General features: G+C 37.8%; 1 protein-coding gene across 9 annotated transcripts in view; it reads left to right on the forward strand.

Annotated features, from left to right (window-relative positions):
• Nucleotides 1-18,422, forward strand: part of CTTNBP2 (cortactin binding protein 2) — a 165,931-nt gene that overhangs the window by 79,113 nt on the left and 68,396 nt on the right. For 6 of the 9 annotated variants that reach the window (XM_012476405.2, XM_012476406.2, XM_012476408.2 and 3 more), the window contains exons 4-8: nt 754-2,407; nt 9,415-9,618; nt 11,014-11,113; nt 13,036-13,186; nt 15,812-16,066. In XM_012476405.2, coding sequence (XP_012331828.2) covers nt 754-2,407; nt 9,415-9,618; nt 11,014-11,113; nt 13,036-13,186; nt 15,812-16,066 — 2,364 coding nt within the window. Of the gene's footprint in view, nt 1-753; nt 2,408-7,438; nt 7,479-9,414; nt 9,619-11,013; nt 11,114-13,035; nt 13,187-15,811; nt 16,067-18,422 lie in introns of all 9 variants that reach the window. The other 3 variants (XM_064374111.1, XM_064374103.1, XM_064374099.1) reach the window with 2 other exon arrangements.

An 18,422-nucleotide genomic window follows, 5' to 3' on the forward strand; every position in this document is an offset into this window, starting at 1 on the left:
TGCTATGGGAAGGTGTGCGATGGGAATTCTACACAGAGAGAACAGCAAGGGCAAAGACCCTGAGGCAGGACCATGTTTAGGAAACTCCAGGCATCCAGTGAAGCTAAGGGAGCAAGCGGGATCAAAGTAGGAGACAAGGTCAGACTCCACGGACACCAAATACAGTTCTAATAAGATCATTCTTTAGCTCCTTAGAGTTTTCAAAAAACTTTCATGTATGATTTGGTATGATTTCCACAACAACTCATCATAGGAAGCTCAGAGAAGTTTCATTACTGAGATAGGTAATACAATTAGCAAATATAGGGGCTTAGAATTTCACTGAAGTCCTCAGTCTTCAGTACACTCCATAATACTTTATCTCAGGGATTAATATTAAATCATTAAACCTTTTTAAAAAATATCACCAATTCCATCACAGAGCTGTGTTTTTACAAAAATAGACCTTTTCAATCCCTGTGCTGTGATTTAAAGCATCTGGTTATTGCTCTCCTTTTCTGTAGTTAACTTCAATAGATTTTAAAAATTCTCTATTGTTGTAATTTAGATTTTTTTAATAAAACCGTTTACATGTATTTTCTCATTTTAATGAGCCTTTAAAATATTTATCACAACACTTTTTGAAAATGTGGCATTTTTGCTAACCCAAATTATGTAATTGTTAGAAAATTAATAAAAATCTCACAAAAGGCATTTCTCTGGTGAAAAGAAAAATTCTGTATCTTAATCAGGGTTTTCCTGTGAATTTTTCAGCTGGAAATGGAAAAGCTTCAGCTACAAGCCCTTGAGCAAGAGCACAAGAAGCTGGCCACCCGCCTCGAGGAAGAGCGTGGCAAGAACAAGCAGGTGGTCCTGATGCTGGTCAAAGAGTGCAAGCAGCTCTCGGGCAAAGTCATAGAGGAGGCCCAGAAGCTCGAAGACGTAATGGCCAAACTGGAAGAGGAAAAGAAAAAGACGAATGAATTGGAAGAGGAACTCTCTGCTGAGAAACGAAGAAGCACAGAAATGGAAGCTCAGATGGAAAAACAACTCTCTGAGTTTGACACCGAGCGGGAACAGCTTCGTGCCAAGCTGAACCGAGAAGAAGCACACACCACTGACCTCAAAGAGGAGATAGACAAGATGAAGAAAATGATTGAGCAACTGAAAAGGGGAAGTGACAGCAAACCAAGCCTCTCTCTTCCACGGAAGACAAAAGATAGGCGTTTGGTTTCCATATCTGTGGGAACAGAAGGAACTGTGACGAGGTCTGTTGCTTGCCAGACAGACCTAGTGACAGAAAGTGCTGACCACGTGAAAAAGTTGCCTTTAACCATGCCTGTAAAACCTTCCACAGGGAGCCCCCTAGCTTCTGCAAATGCAAAAGGAAGCGTGTGCACCAGTGCTGCAATGGCCAGACCAGGTATTGATAGGCAGGCTTCCCATGGTGACTTGATTGGCGTTTCTGTACCCGCTTTCCCACCTTCAAGTGCGAGCAGAATTGAGGAAAATGGACCAAGCACTGGCTCAACACCAGATCCAACCAGTAGCACACCCCAACTTCCCAGTAACGCTGCCCCTCCCACTGCTCAAACACCAGGCATAACTCCTCAGAACTCGCAAGCTCCACCTATGCACAGTTTACATTCACCATGTGCCAACGCCTCTTTGCATCCAGGTCTAAACCCACGAATCCAAGCAGCTAGATTTAGATTTCAGGGCAATGCTAATGACCCAGACCAAAATGGAAATACTACCCAAAGTCCTCCGTCAAGAGATGTCTCGCCTACAAGTCGTGACAACCTAGTGGCCAAACAACTGGCTCGGAATACTGTGACCCAAGCACTGTCAAGATTTACAGGACCTCAAGCAGGTGCTCCCCCAAGGCCTGGAGCGCCCCCAGCAGGGGATGTCGGCACCCACCCTTCAGTCGGTCGGACCAGTGTAAAGACTCATGGCGTAGCACGAGTTGACAGAGGAAATCCTCCTCCTATCCCTCCAAAAAAGCCAGGACTCTCCCAAACGCCTTCTCCACCACACCCCCAACTCAAGGTTATTATAGATAGCAGCAGGGCCTCGAACACAGGGGCCAAAGGTGATAACAAAACTGTGGCTTCTCCTCCTTCCAGTTTGCCACAAGGGAACAGGGTGATCAATGAGGAGAACCTTCCTAAGTCATCCTCCCCTCAGCTGCCACCAAAACCATCCATAGATTTAACTGTGGCACCTGCAGGCTGTGCCGTTTCAGCCCTGGCCACGTCTCAGGTGGGTGCCTGGCCTGCTGCAACCCCCGGACTGAACCAACCTGCATGTTCAGACAGTTCCCTTGTCATTCCTACCACCATTGCCTTTTGCTCTTCCATAAACCCCGTTAGTGCCTCATCCTGTAGACCAGGTGCCTCAGACAGCCTCCTGGTAACAGCATCAGGTAAAGGGATTGAAATGTTATACCCTTTTTAAACAATGTGGCCTCTCCTCTCACTTGCCTTGATTTTCTTCACAGTGCCTTGAAACTGTTTTTTTTTTTTAATTTGATGCTTTTTTCCCCTATTTCTTTTCTCTCTCTCTCTTTTTTTGTATTTTTTAAAGGCTCCAGGGTATGGTGATTCATCTTGCTATATGAATTGTGGTTTTGCTATGCTAAATGCTTTCTTCTTTTAAAATAACCTTGAAAATTGTGGCTTAAAGCACATGGAGACCATTAATTTAGAGAGACTAAAATATTTACATGGGAGAAAAGGATATTCCTTCTTATTAAATATTTATCTCACAAGACCTCAGTATTAATGGGTCATCATCAGACAGTATAGTATGTGTTCAATTATGTTCCTTCTGAGATGACATTTTTAAAGGCCTTTCAAGTAATTATTAACACTACATTGGATTATCACATTTACTAGATTTGTTCTGTAATTGGTATATTTTAAGTTCTAAATATCAGTTGGGTGTTTAGGGTTTTTTTTTAACCTTCAGAAATGGAGTGTGAATATTTATACATCTCTGTTCTAAGTTTAGTTTATTTCAAAAGCCATGTACCCTATTTAGTGCTGCTGTCTTCCAACACTTGGGCACAGATGGTTAACATAGCATGTGGTCTGTGTTAGAGAAGGTTTCCATTGCAGGTGTGCCTTATGAAGTCACTGAATCTGGGACTCTTGAACAAAGAAGAGGTGGATTTTCCCCTTTTGTTCTACAGTGCTAGAAAAAGCATTGCTTCTTTTTATTGACGTGACTGGATTAGTTCTTTACTAAGCAAATGTGGCTCTAAAGTAATGTTACCAAAAACGTAATTGTAAATGGCAGAAACTAGATTCCAACACACGTCTGACTAACTGAAAGGTCCATGCTGTTTCCAGTTTGCAATTTTACCCCTCAAAATGTGGATGACAACGTTCTGTTGAAGCTTTGGAGAAGTCTCTCCTACTATGAGATCTTAGTGGTTAGTGGAGATTGTTGGTTCTAATGGGAGGGAACTTTTACAATTACAGGAAGGTTTGAATTGTTGTTATATTTAACCCTTTGAGGGGAGAGAGAGAAAAACAAGTAGCATCATATTTGCTAATTATCAGGTGATGAGAACAATATACCAGGATTTATTTGTCCAATTGTAAACTATCAACTTGACTTTAAGGTCTTTGAGAGGCTTTATCCATATTTTGAGAGACAAAATAGGGAATTGGAAGCAGCATGTACTTTGAAGTTAGATCTGTGTTGAAATCTAGTCTCTGCCATTTACAGTAGTGCATTTTTGGTGACTTCTTATGCTACTCATATGGGGGAGGGTGGCTGTTAGGAGGATCAGATCCTATAACCTGTCAGAGAGCTTAGTATTGAGCTTAGAACAGCATGAGTAATCAATAAATAGAGGTGATATTACTGCTTCAATGATGTTGTTGCTTACAGTATTTTTGAGAATTTGCTTTGGAATTGACTTTGGTATTTTTTTGAGATGTCTTTACAGGCATTCAGCATTCTATATTTTTGATCCAAAATGGTATTACTGAGCTGAACAGCTCTTCTCGTGGCCTAAAATAATTTTGGCTGTTTCTCACAAATTAAATCCACCCTCAGAAGACAAATTTTGCTACTCAGGAAAATAGAGAATGTACTATAAGATCTTTGGGCAGTCACAAAACACAAGTTCCAGAAATGTGTGGAGCAGTGGCAGTGCCATTGCTGTAAATGCATGACTGTAAAGTAGAAAATGCTTCCTAGGATATAGAAGTTTTGTCACTTAAAAAAAAAATGCAAAGCCATCTTTACTTTGAGACCTTGAGGCTTTGCCACTTGTCGCCTTGGTCATTACTGTGGTCCAGGGTTTAGCTACACATGCCCTTTTGTTTTAGCAGAGAAGCTTTAAAACCAGGATCTATGACTGAGGAACGTTTTGTCAGCAGGATTGAAAAGTTAATGGATTAAAATCTGTTAACTTTTAAAGACAGAGATTTACTAATCCTAGGGCAGGATGTCCTGCCCTAGGATACAGTGAAATTTTGGATAAAAGAGCTATAACTCCTCTGAAAAATGCCTTTCACTTATGTCTGGAGAACAAAAGACAATATAGACCAGAGACCAAAGAAATAGCAGCCACTGAAGATGCAGAAAACGATTCCTTCTTTGTTTCTTTTTTTTTTCTTTTTTTTTTTTTTGAGACGGAGTCTTACTCTGTTACCCAGGCTGGAGTGCAGTGGCATGGTCTTGGCTCACTGCAAACTCCACCTCCCGGGTTCCAGCGATTCTCCTGCCCAAACCTCCTGAGTAGCTGGGACTACAGGTGTGTGCCACCACACCCGGCTAGTTTTTGTATTTTTAGTAGAGATGGAGTTTCACTCTATTGGCCAGTCTGGTCTTGAACTCCTGACCTTGTGGTCTACCCACTTCAGCCTCCCAAAGTGCTGGGATTACAGGCATAAGCCACTGTGCCCGGCCAGATTCCTTATTTTCCACTCTGATTTTTGCAATTTTGCCAAAGTATTTTATTTATTCCTCTCAGAACTGCATGATTACCTTTGGTAGAATAACAGGTTTCTATGTCTTTGATTATAAGATGTGGCTTGTTATGGGAGAATAGAGGCACTGGAGGCCTTTAGTCATTCAGCAAGTGTTTACTGAGCACCTAGACTGGGAAATGGAAGTGTTATTACACTTGCACAATGGGGGTGTATAACTTTACAACTCAACTATAAATGTAGGTCAGCTGAACTTCTCAAATAAGATATAGGATTTCAACTCTGTTTTGCATTTGTACTGCCCCTATTTTCGCCACCATGCCCGTTGCAACTAAGAAGCACAAGAGCTGCCTCCACCCTGCTTACTAACCTGTCTGTGCCTGGGTGAGCTTGTGCCTCTCCAGGTCATGATGCCTTTGAAGGGTATTAACCTTCCAAACAGCCACTGATTCCATTGTGGTTGCCAAAAGCCAGGCACAGGGACAAAGCACATCTGTCAAATACCTGTCAGGTATCTCTTCCAGTTTCAGTGATCAAACAAGCACTGAACTAACTATAGTAAGGCAGGATTAGTCCATTCCTGCCCCTTTATAAGTATCACCCTAGAGAGCTAATTCCCTCTGAGCCATTAGCTTTTTCATTTAAAAACAAAAGCATTGCCGGCTACAGTGCTCATACCTATAATCCAAGCACATTGGGAGGCGGAGGCAGGAAGATCACTTGTGCCCAGGAGTTCAAGACCAGCCAGGGCAACATGGCGAAACCCCATCTTTACAAAAAATACCAAAATTAGCTGTGCATAGTGGTGTGTACCTGTGGTCCCAGCTGCGCGGGAGGCTGAAACGGGAGGATCACTTGAGCTCAGGAAGTCAAGGCTGCACTAAGCCATAATCATGCCACTGTATACCAGCCTGGGTGACATAGTGAGACCATGTCTCAAAAAAATAAGCAGTGAATCAAAATTATAATATTTCTAGACAAAAAAATATTTAAACTCGCCTGATGAATTTTCAAACTACCTCTCCGTCCTTGGACAGCTACTGGCCCATGATCTTTCCAACTCTAGAATCCTGTGTTTCTATGTCGCCTTCTATCTATAACAATTCTGACTAAGTTAAAGCCCCAAGGAAAATTGGAATGACAGAAGTTACCATTTTAATGAATCGTAGCATAAATTACCCAAACTCTATTTGGCAACCTTTATAGCCAAATGTCAAAATTTTAAATAACATTCCTAATTCTAAATGAACTAGAATTTCTTGTTCCTCCTGAACTTGCCAAATAAACACATTTCAAATGTTAGGTGAACGGAAGCCTAAACCAGAAATCACTCCAGGCAACTGAGTTTCCATACCCTTGGACATTTTTTTTTTCTGTTTTTTTTTTCCTTATACATTTGATTTAATTTGGTTTATACGTTTTCCCTATTGACACATATCTTTTAAAAATTATTCTCCATGTATGATTGGCTTAAAGGCTACATCAGAAAACAAGAATGATCTGGGCTATGACATTAACCTTCTCCACCCTCTGAAGCTGATGCCAGAAGCTGTTCTCATGCCTTCCCTCTGCCATTGCATGATCAGTTGTTCCCTTCCTCCTGGCATGTTGTGCAGGATGCTTCCCTTACTAATGTTTGCGTATGATACTGCTAAGCTGAATGACCTTTTGCTAACATCATTAGAGTAGCTGTATGAATACCGGTCTGTTCTGTCTTAACCATTATTTAACCACTTAACTAAGCATTACCATTTTTATCATTGTCAGGAATTTCAGATGAACAATATAGTCTCATGGTGAAGTCTTATTTTTCCCATATTTAGGCAGGATTTATTAAAATAAGCTTGTCTGTGCTAGAGAACATTGGAAATGTTAGTGAAGATGTAAAATGTATTTATAGTTTTAAATTACTTGGTATTTATAAAGCATTTTTCCTTTGTAAAGATTTTTAAAATATATTTCAGACCTCTAAGAAAATAAGGCAACTGACATATCTTCTGAAGTTCTGTATAATAAGACCCTTGTGTGGTCTAAATATTGAAAAAAAAAAACAGAAAATAAATTATCTTTCAGATAACTAATTAAAAATAGAGTTTCCCAGGAAATTACAGCTGCAATTGAATATTTCCATGTAAAGCAGTTGAAAAATATATTTAAACTGTCTCCTCCCCTCAAAATCCTAGATTTATGGTGAAAAAAGAAAAATGTTAACAAAACCCAAAAGAATAGCAAACCATTTACATATGTTGGTATTCATAAAGGAATATCAATAACCAAGACCCCTTGGATGAGATCTAAAGAGAGAGAGAATGAAAGAGAGGCTGAGTATGAGCCCCATTCCCTCCTGTTCCACAGAGGACGTAGTGTGATGCCTTCATATTGCCTGTATTTGCTTTGCAGTCAAGGTTTTATACCTTTGTGTTTATAATTTCTCTGTTTATCATCCATTTCTAATAAGTACTGATTTAATTTTTGTGGGCCTGTTTTTTGTTTGTTTGTTTGTTTTTAAGAAAATACAAAAGGTAAAATGTACCAGAGAGGAGCCTTCTTGTAAGTATGAAGTAAAAATATTACTTTTGTAAGAAGAGCTAATGAGTATCAGTAGGAAAATATCATAAAGTTTAGATATTGAATTTTATGAGCATTTTAATTTCGTATGTCACTACAAGTAGGATTAAAAATAGTACATTATTCATAGACCCAAATAATTGATTATGAAGATATAATGTCCAGCTTTTTATAAGCAGTGTAGCTTCACTTGTATACTTGGCTTTGTTTTGCATTTTTAGTAAAGAATTTTTAAAATACTGAGAAATTCCTTTGATATGTACCCTTTTAATATTTATTAAGATAATTTAAGGCCAGTAATTTAGGATTTAATCATAATTGAGTATTACATATGTATTACTATGACACACATATGCTTAGACTATTATGCTAATACCAGTGTACAGAGAATGTAAAACATACATCTGTTGTATCTTACTAAAGGGATGTTAGCATGTATCATAATCAGATGGCCATTCTGCCTTGTATTCCCCTGCTAAGAATGGACATACAGGTAAATATGGCAAGGTCTTATCTCATGATAGCACACATTTGCAAAAGGATGGAAAGTCAAAAGCCCGTGTAACCATTGTTATGAACAGAAGGTTCAATATGGTTTTAATTTTCTTTTACAGGTGGTAGTGGATAGTTATAAACATTTTGAAAGCCCAAATGATGTAGTTTCTTAATATAAAATTTTATTGCAGCTAGTAAAAAATAATCTTTGTTTTATGCACAATGAAATGCATTGTGCATATAGAAATTCAGGGTCTAGTCATTGTGAAGTGCTATTTAGAATAAAGCCCTCCATCTGTGATCACTTTGGTCAGGACCAAAAAGTCCTAATTGGTCTGTGAAAGTGTGCCCTTAGGGATGAATATATGTACATATGCACAATGATGTTACAGGTATTAGAACCCTATAAGAAAAAAGGAACATTTCTTATTTTGAATATTCACTGTATTTAAGTCTAAAATACACAAATACCTGTATATCACATTGAATGAACATTTTTACTTTACTGTTTTTACAGCCTTTTGATCAAGGAAGAATTCAGAAAATTTTTCATGCTATATGCAGCCGACTTCACACACTTAACAGATTCTCTTCTAAAGCTGCTAAATACTGATGAGAAGTATCTAACTATATAACTCATTATTTTTGTTAAAATTATATAGTTGAGTGTCCTCTTTTGTTGGCTGATTGAAAGTTTGTTAGGCATTTTGTAAAGGTGGCCAGATGATGCAGTCTTCACAATTGTATATTGAATATTTGTGCTGGTGAATTCTAGATCCAGTTATATATGTTAAGTTTTATTAGCTCTGAATACTGAATAGCAGTTGGTTTCCATTATTTCTATTCCCAAATAAGGGAATTCAAGGAATATAAATAAACTCTTTGGTCCATCTTAATGGTTTACATAAAATTTGTAGTTAAACAACTTTGAAACCTTGTTGAGAAAGAAAAATGTGTTGCTTACAATGATTTCTCTTATACCTAAAAATATCAGTTCACTTTTCCAGATTAATGTTGAACTAGAGGAAACCTTTACATTGTAAAACCTTTACATTTTAAAATTCGAAAATTTTTTTTAAATCCTGAAGAGGAATTTGAACAAAAGTTCAATTTTAAAAAATGAGACAGCCATCTGAGTTTTTCTAAAACCAATTACCACTTTAACACTTACCTGTGCAAGACTCATGACTAAAAATAATTTTTCACCATGTATGTTGATTTAATTAGCAGCAGATAGAAGATCTGAAATAACAGTCCAGATTCATGCTAAGTAAATATTAACAGATTGATAATGTTAGACACCACATAATCCTCTAAGGACACATGTTCATATGTTTGTGTGTGTGTAATTCAGAAAGGAATGGGTAATATCTGTCTCTTGTCCTTACTCCTACTCTCTAATGAGGGTCACTTTAACCTACAGGCTGGTCACCCTCCCTAACCCCTTTGCTAATGAGTGGTGGTCCTGCCCCCCTGGCTGGCAGGCCCACCCTTCTTCAGCAAGCTGCTGCCCAGGGAAATGTCACTTTATTATCAATGCTGCTTAATGAAGAAGGACTGGACATTAATTACTCCTGTGAAGATGGCCATTCTGCCTTGTATTCTGCTGCTAAGAATGGACATACAGGTAAATACGGCAAGATCTTATGTCATCGTACCACGCACTTGCAAAAGGATGGAAAGTCAAAAGCCCACGTATCCATTGTTATGAGCAGAAGGTTCAATTTAGTTTTATTTTTCTTTTACAGGTGGTAATGGATAGTTTTTTTTTACATGAGATTTAAAGTTTTTATAAACATTTAAAAAATACAAATTGTACAGTTCCTTAATATCAAATTTTACCACAGCTAGTAAAAAGTAATCTTTGTTTTATGCATGATGGAATGTATTGTGCATATAGAAATTCAGGGTCTACTCATTGTGAAGCACAGTTTAGAATAAAGCCCTCCATCTGTGATTACTTTGGTCAGGACAGAACGGTCCTAACTGGTCTGTTAGAAATACCTGATGTGTGAGAAAGTCTAAGTATCAGAACTTTAGGGCTGTATGCTACAGTGAGGGAAAGTTTTAGTAGTTAGGAAAGGTCATCGGCCTGAAATTGTTCCATGGTTGGAACAATTTATAGTTATTTGAATGTCTTAAAAGAACCGAGAAATTGTGTAACTATAAATGGTATATCGATGAAGACTGGGAATTATTCTTGTTCTTTAAAATGCAAATCCTGTAGTCAAATCTACCAAAACATATGGTAGTGCAGAAAAAGAGATGATTTGACCGCAAATGCAAAGTCAGATGGCATTGCATATGTGAGCCCATATGATTGTCGATTAATTCAGATAAATGGAGGATTCTAGTGAGCTACGAGAGCCCATTATTTAAAAAATATTCTAGAATTATTTATTTCATAAACACTATGGAGATTTTCTTTAATATAGAAGTAAATCTAGTAAGTAACATGAGGAATGTGACATCTAGGTGATATTTATTCCTGAGTTAGGTGACTTTCTATGGGCTCTCCTTTAGCCTCATTCGTGGAGTGAAGTGTAGGATGACCACCATCCAAAAGCAGTTTAAAGATTAAACATCATGAAGTAAGAATTTATTTAAATACAAAGAATGGTATTTCAATTTGGTAAATGAATTTGGTTCTCCATCCAGGAACATTGTTTTCTGGGATAGGCTGGTGGAAAAATCTGGTAAAGCATTTTCTGGCACATGACGTTCCTTTTACTCAGCAGCAACTCTTCCCAAAATGCACATGCACATGGGCACACACACACACACATACACACACCCCCTATATCTTAGTCGGTGAGTCTGGGGTATTATACTCTTTGAGAAAAGAGGCTGCTTTTCCTGTAAAGTAGTCTGCAGAGTCTTATGTCTGCCATGATGGAATTGTGAGATGAACTGTGCAGGGGAGAGGCCCTTTGGGTTTAGAATCTATCTACAGCTTGTATAGAATTTGGCACATCATAACTCCAAATGGGGAATTTACATGGCTTTCTATTAAAATCCTTAGACTGTGTGAGATTGCTGCTGAGTGCAGAAGCCCAAGTCAATGCTGCTGATAAAAATGGCTTCACACCCTTGTGTGCTGCAGCTGCTCAGGGACATTTCAAGTAAGTTGCTCTTAATTCTTTTTTCCCCACTATGAAAGGAGCCTGTTTTTATAATTTGCACATGTATTTTAGTTCTGGCTGAATGTGTAAACTAGTGTTTAAAATCACTGGCAAATAAATTCACTAAATATATTTTGAGGATTTAAATGCAAACCAGGATTCTAAATTTGCTCCTAATAATAGTTATGTTTGAGGGAAGTGAAGAAGAGAACTGTGCTGGGTCCCAACTGAATGCGACTGAACTTTCTTTGGAAGATAATCTATGGCATATCAACACATATGTCATGAGATAAAGGACTGTTGAGAAGTTTGTTGTTCACTGTTTTACACCATTCCAACCCCTCAAAAGATTTTTTACTTATGATGTCGCTAAAGTAGAACATAGAATTATATTGGTTGTAATAATCTGAACTTCCTAGTGGTAATGTATTCTAATTATTCATCTTGTTTTACCATTTAAAACAAAATTGAAGCATGAATATTACATGCTGAAAGTAGTTTGAGCATTAAGCCAAAGAGACCATATTAATTAAAATAATACATAACTTTAGCAGTGATTTCTTTAATAGCTTACTAAGGCAGTTAGATATAGGCATGACTTTGTAACATTAAGTTGCTTTCTCTGCCTGTGCTGAAATGGCAGATTGTGGGAAATGCAGGTTACTTTCAGCTTTTGAATCTAACTGTTCCAATAGAAATGTTCTTTAACAAATTCCAGAATTATTGAAATACGGGGTTTTAAGGTTGACCTCCATGTTATTAATCATAAATATAAAATTTTAAAAATTCAAAATGAATTATTTATGTATAGCATTATTTACTTTTCTGCATATCTAACACATATCTCATTACCCTGAGTTTGTCAAAGAACCCTAGACCCTGATTTTGCTGTTACTCTTTGGACATATCCTGACTCCTTCAAAAGGAATTTCTCCTTCTAGGCTGTGCTTTTTACCTTTACTTTCACTAGGCAACCTGTAGGGCCACTTTCTTGGAGAGTATAGCAGTCACGGGAATGGAAGCATGGATAACTGCAAAAAGGAAGAACCCTGGAGAAATCTGGGGACTGGTTAATTTAAATGTATCTGATACACACATATATCGACATGTCACTTAATTTTTTAAAAAATATATAAATCAGATACTACAAGGGAAAACTAGGAAAAATGTTCATTGGAGTGAAAAAAGAGGAAGTGGATTGCTTCGTACTTTGATTATGATTTAACCCTCTTTTCTAAGTTTATTTTCACCTAATTTTACAACTTAAACTCTGCATGTTTAGCTAGGAACTAAGTGTCACAAATTCTTGACTTTGCCTCATTTCTTTTCTCCTTGATTCTCAGGGCAGTGAGTTCCTGCTTAGCTATCTTTTTCCTCATCAACTAGACTGCCTTCAGGAGACAGGACAACCTCTGCTATCTTTTCTCCCCAAGGCAACCCTTTTCTCAGCCTTTCTGCTGCCTTTTATAGAGAAGGCACATGGTGCCCTGCTGTCTATGCTATTTATAATTATTTTCTCAAGTGAAAATCTCAGAATGACTCAGCAGCCTTTTTTCAGTGTTCAAACTATTTTGAACCAAAATAATGTATACTTATCAAATACAGTTAAACTGTTCATCCCAGCAAGTTAAACAAATTCTAAGGACTCCACACAAGTCGGTTATAGGGAAATGTCATAAAGCAGATATTAGCACTTTTCAGATTTTCATGGGAGAAATTAAATTTTATGATTAGAATATATTTTCTAGCCTTGTGAAAACACAGTATTGATGTAATAAAATCCATAATAGTTGATATATAAATAGAAACAATTGATGTATATAAAGATGAACCATTGCCTTCTTTTCTATATTTAATGTCTTGGTTAGGTGCTGCTTCAAACGTCAAACCCAGGTTTTGTGTAATTCTAATCTTGTGTTTAGGTGTGTAGAATTATTAATTGCATATGATGCTAATATTAATCATGCTGCTGATGGAGGACAGACACCTCTATACCTGGCCTGTAAAAATGGAAATAAAGAATGTATTAAACTCTTATTGGAAGCTGGAACCGATCGAAGTGTAAAAACCACAGTGAGTACCAGTCAGGGTTTTTTTTTTTTTTTTTTCCTGTATATATAATTTGCACTATATCTGTAAACTCTACAACTAGAAAAACACGTTAAAATAGAGGTTACTTTATTTTGTTTTGACTGTAGGATTTGGAAAGTGTCTGACCCTTGTTTGAGTCTCTTGCCTGTTAATTAAATGCCTTGTTAATTAGCCTAACCAGTCCTTTAACCTCTGAGCTTCAGATTCATCTGTCAAACAGGAAAACAAATACCTATACTTTGATTGCTTTTAGGACTAGGGCAGACAAGATGTAACTTTTTATTCATTCAACAAATAATAGTCTCAGATCCCAGGTTTTCTTAAGTAAAAGAGAACCAATAGTTAATAACATAAGCAGATATGTAATAAGCTAGATATAAACATTTTTATTGACTCTTGTTGCTAGAACTTTTTTTTAACTCTTCCTATTTTTTGAAAATCTGAGAAAACAGTTAAGTTTTATATTTTCATGTTATATATATTACTTGGGAAATCTGTGGTGTTACATATATTCAGGATAAATTTCTATAGTGAAAAATAAGTGAATTTTATATCTCCAGGCTGAATGAAAAATATGTAGTACAGCATAAAAATTAGCCACACCTTAAGTTAGAGAACAAAGAAATCCATGCGTTCCAGCTAGTTGCTGATGAGCTGAACAAAACCTTTAGAAGTATAGATGCTCAAAACAGTGTAATTGGGAACAATTAATTATGTCTTGTGCCTTATAATAAGAAAATTTCAAAAGAGAATGGAAGATATAAATTTTCTTTTTCCAGAAATGGTTGCATGACATTTGTAATATAAATTCGGAAAGGCCAAAAGCACTTACACTCTTTGGTAGTAGACTACTTGTGTAGTATGCTGTTATACTACCCAAGTAAAGGTATCTACAACCCAGTGAAGAACACGTCTGAATGGAGCTGATTGAAGCACCATATCTTGTCTTAGCCAAGTGGACTGTATTTACTTGATTGGAGCACCATTGTCTTATCTTAGCCAAGTGGATTGTATTGGTATGAGATACCAACCCAGAGAAAAAGCCACGTCATAAAGGGACAGCTTTTGCAAATGATCAGATGACTTAGCCTAAATTTAGATTGTTTTTTGTCTATTTCTGTCTTCCACTCTATTATTTTTTTTAAAGTGTGCTGTAGCTTACTGAAATATACTTAGTATAACAATGTGAAATACTACATGAAAAAAGTATGTCAAGGGGAAATTAAAGGTAGAAAAATAAAGCCAAAATACAAATCACTAAAATGAGGCCTGGCTCTTTTATGAAAATTTTTTTTTTTTTTTTTTTTTTTTGAGACGAAGTTTTCGCTCTTGTTACCCAGGCTGGAGTGCAGTGGGGCGATCTCGGCTCACCGCAACCTCCGCCTCCCGGGTTCAGGCAATTCTCCTACCTCAGCCTCCCGAGTAGCTGGGATTACAGGCACGCACTACCATGCCCAGCTAATTTTTTGTATTTTTAGTAGAGACGGGGTTTCACCATGTTGACCAGGATGGTCTCGATCTCTTGACCTCGTGATCCACCCGCCTCGGCCTCCCAAAGTGCTGGGATAACAGGTGTGAGCCACTGCGCCCGGCCAAAATTTTTAAAAAGTAATGAAGATGGGTGCCTGAGTAGAAGGCAGACCCATCTCTATATAAAGATGGAAGACTATAGATAGAACCTCAATATTTCCAAGAATAATGCTGGTTAAACTTTAGCGTATCAGAATCTCCTGGAGGGCTTAAGTCAGATTGGTAGACCCTATCCCCAGAGTTTCTGCTTCAGTAGATTTGAGATAAGGTTTAAAAATTCACATTTCTATCAAGTTCCCAGGTAATACTGATGCTGCTGGTCTGAAGACCACATCTGAGAACCACTGCCCTAAAAAGGACTTGTATTAATACCGCTACTCTAGCAACCAGCTAAGTGGGTAATAAGGCTCCAAAGTAATATATTCTAGAAAACAGACCCAACAATTTTAGTTGAAACATTTTCTAAGCTTGTAATGATCAGTATCCCTCTGCAGTCACGAAACACTCAATAGGGGCCCATAAACATCCACTGAAATTATTTGGCTTTGTTTCTCCTTCATGTCTACCTTTTCCCTATTATCTAGGGTCTCTTCTTGTGGAATGGTTCACATAAAATTTTAAGATCACAGAGTTAGGTCAGTGCCCTGTAAGTAACACTGGCTTGTAACTATATTCTTTCAGTACTCTACTAATAACATTATTCTTGCATATACATTTTTTAAATCCCTTTAAGCTAAAATTCATTCTCCTTCATAGTATTAAATTGAGATTTTGATTGACCATACATAACGCCCAGTTATGCCCTGGACAGTACTGGCTCACCCCAAATGTTTAACTGGTAGGTGGAAGTGATTGCAAAATAGCAAACATGAGTCATAACAGTTGGAAATACTGTTAACTGACAGAGGTCAGAGAACTTTACCCAGCTCATCAGTGGTGATGTTCACGATTGGAATGCCTGCTTTTCCCAGCTCAGTGGTCCATGCCCAGGAACATTTAGAAGTGAACTTTCAGTAACATTATCCTTGACATTAATGTTGTTATCAACCCCTTTCCCCATGGTCATTTTATTTTCAGGATGGCTGGACACCAGTTCACGCAGCTGTGGACACTGGTAATGTGGACAGCCTCAAGCTTCTTATGTACCACAGAGTACCAGCTCATGGAAACTCTTTCAGTGAGGAGGAGTCCGAGTCAGGTGTCTTTGACTTGGATGGAGGAGAAGAGAGTCCTGAAGGCAAATCCAAGCCTGTTGTTACTGCAGACCTCATTAACCATGCCAACAGAGAAGGCTGGACTGCTGCCCACATTGCTGCTTCCAAAGGTTTTAAGGTGTGTCTGGTAGCAGCTGGCCTCATCACGCAGCTGTAATTTGATGAGCAGCAAACTTGTCTGCTATAGATTAAGTGTACTTAAATTGAATAATTGGAGACTGAGTAATACACTTGCAGATGTTATTTACCAATACAAATCGACATTATTCCTATGCAGCAGTTACGGTCAAGGGTATGAGACTTTTAATAAAAATCACTTATTTGTAGTTTGTTAATAAATATGGGGGTAATTTCAAACATTTTATCTTGTTTACGATGGGAGCAAATCATTGGTGTTGATTTAGTCCATTGGGTTGCTTACTTCAGCACCAACGCCACGCTGCTAGAGGCAGGGCCAGGATTCACACTCATGCTGCAGCGCTCATTCTCTTGCCCTGTACCCTCAGCTGCCAAACTTACACCTGTGTGTGCTGTCTTACCGTATCTAAGAGGGAGCTCTAGATGCTCAGATAGAGTATAGAAAGATTCTGAATATTAAAGAAATAGTGTAACATAGTAGTCAGTTCTCACGTTCTGATGTCAATCACTTTAGCATTAATATGTGTTAGCAATAAGATAATAGGAAGTTCCTGACTGCAAGGCACTGTGTGTGCTAACATCTGCAAGGATCATTTCTGCCATTAGGTAGCTCCTAGTTCAATGGCAAGTGTGCAGGATACACAACAAATGTAGGATAAGAAAAGCACGAAAAAATGAGCACAAGGAAATTAGAAATGCAGTTGGAACAGTATAAAAATGCAGCAATTATGGGGGGGGAAAAGAGAACACACATATTTCAAAGGACAGAGCTCCAGGAATGTTAGGCTCAGGCATGGCTCATTCTGAGGAGGTGGAAATTATTTCGAGCTTTGCAAGGAGGGTTAAATTCACCATCACCACTGAGAAAGGAGAGTGGTTCAGGTGAAAGGAGCAGTAAAAACAAACACATGGAAGTAGACAGGTGGATAACAGGTCCCTGTTAATCATGGAGAGTAGTGAGAACTAAGACCTGACTGGGAGTTTCACAGCAGGGCCTGGGGCCTTCAATGACATATCAAGGCATCTGGTGTTAATTTACTAGTCAAAGTGAAACCATTGAAAGGTTTTGTACAAAGGAACAAAATAATCAACTCAATAGTTTAAGTAGATTCATTTAGCAACAACATCGAGAAGATTTGGGATTATGAAGAAACTGGTATCAGGAAGAGATACTACATGAAAGACAATTAGAGCAGTGGAAATAATGAGAAACATTAGAAATGCCCAAGGAATGAACATGAATTAGATGTGGGAAATGGGGGAGCTGAATAAAAAGATAATAGTGACATTCCCAGAAAGAACATAGAAAAGACATCATTTTGATCAAGAAGACTGAATGCGGTTTTAGACATGCTGAATGTAAGTGCTACGATTTGTTCATCCAGTTGGAGATAGCTAAGGATGTGTATTTAGAGCTCCTGGTTGGGTAACTTCCTGTTACTGTGATCTTAGCAGAAGATACTCATTTTGGACTTTGGTTTTTTCCAAAATGAGAAAAGAGCATAATTCAATTCAATCTGGAGGTGTTGTTTGTTAGTAGTAGTTTTGTTTTTCCCACTTTACCCTTTGACAAAAAAGACACAAAAATTCTGGGAACTTGATTTGTATGTATGATTTGAATGGAATGCAATAATATTTGACATAAAAGTTTTTAGGAAACAGGAAGATAGGAAATGTGAATGGTTTAAACTTGAATATGCACAGTTAATTGAGGACTGTGAATCTCTTTTGCTGTTGTAGAGGTGCATGGAAAGGGTAGTTTGCAACCTGCTTCCACCCCTTTAAAAGAACATCTCTGAATGTAATATGAGATGTTAATGATAGGACTGTGTTATGCCTGCACTCAGCTTAGAGGCAAAAAAGAAAAAACCTGAACCCCCTTTTTCTAGGATGTTCAGCTACTGAACCTCTCAGGCTAGGCAGAGAGGAACACACTCCCCAGGGCGAGTTACCCTTCAGTGTAGGGCGATTGTGATGCTGCTTAGCTTCTTAATTATGAACTGTTTATTAGTTCTGGTGTTTTTATGATCAAAGATGGCATTGTCATTGATTTCTGCACCTCTGGCCTTTTGTCCAAGGGAAATGTGACCTTTTTCTCCCATAGACTATGACTCTACTGTATTCTTTTACTTTAAGAAGCACAAGACGAATTTTGGAGAAGGAAAGAGAGATTTTTTTTAAAGTGGACATTACTGACAACATTCACACACGGCTAGACTATTAATATCTCTTTTAAGTCCTGTAGTGGCTATTTAATCTTCTAGTCTAACCTCTTCATTTTATGATTAAGACATTTAAACCCCAGAGGGTTTAGTAGATAAAAGTTGGGAATGAAG

Source organism: Aotus nancymaae, unplaced genomic scaffold (assembly GCF_030222135.1).
Source record: "Aotus nancymaae isolate 86718 unplaced genomic scaffold, 86718_ANA_hifiasm-v0.15.2.pri h1tg000002l, whole genome shotgun sequence".
Classification (NCBI taxonomy): Eukaryota; Metazoa; Chordata; class Mammalia; order Primates; family Aotidae; genus Aotus; species Aotus nancymaae.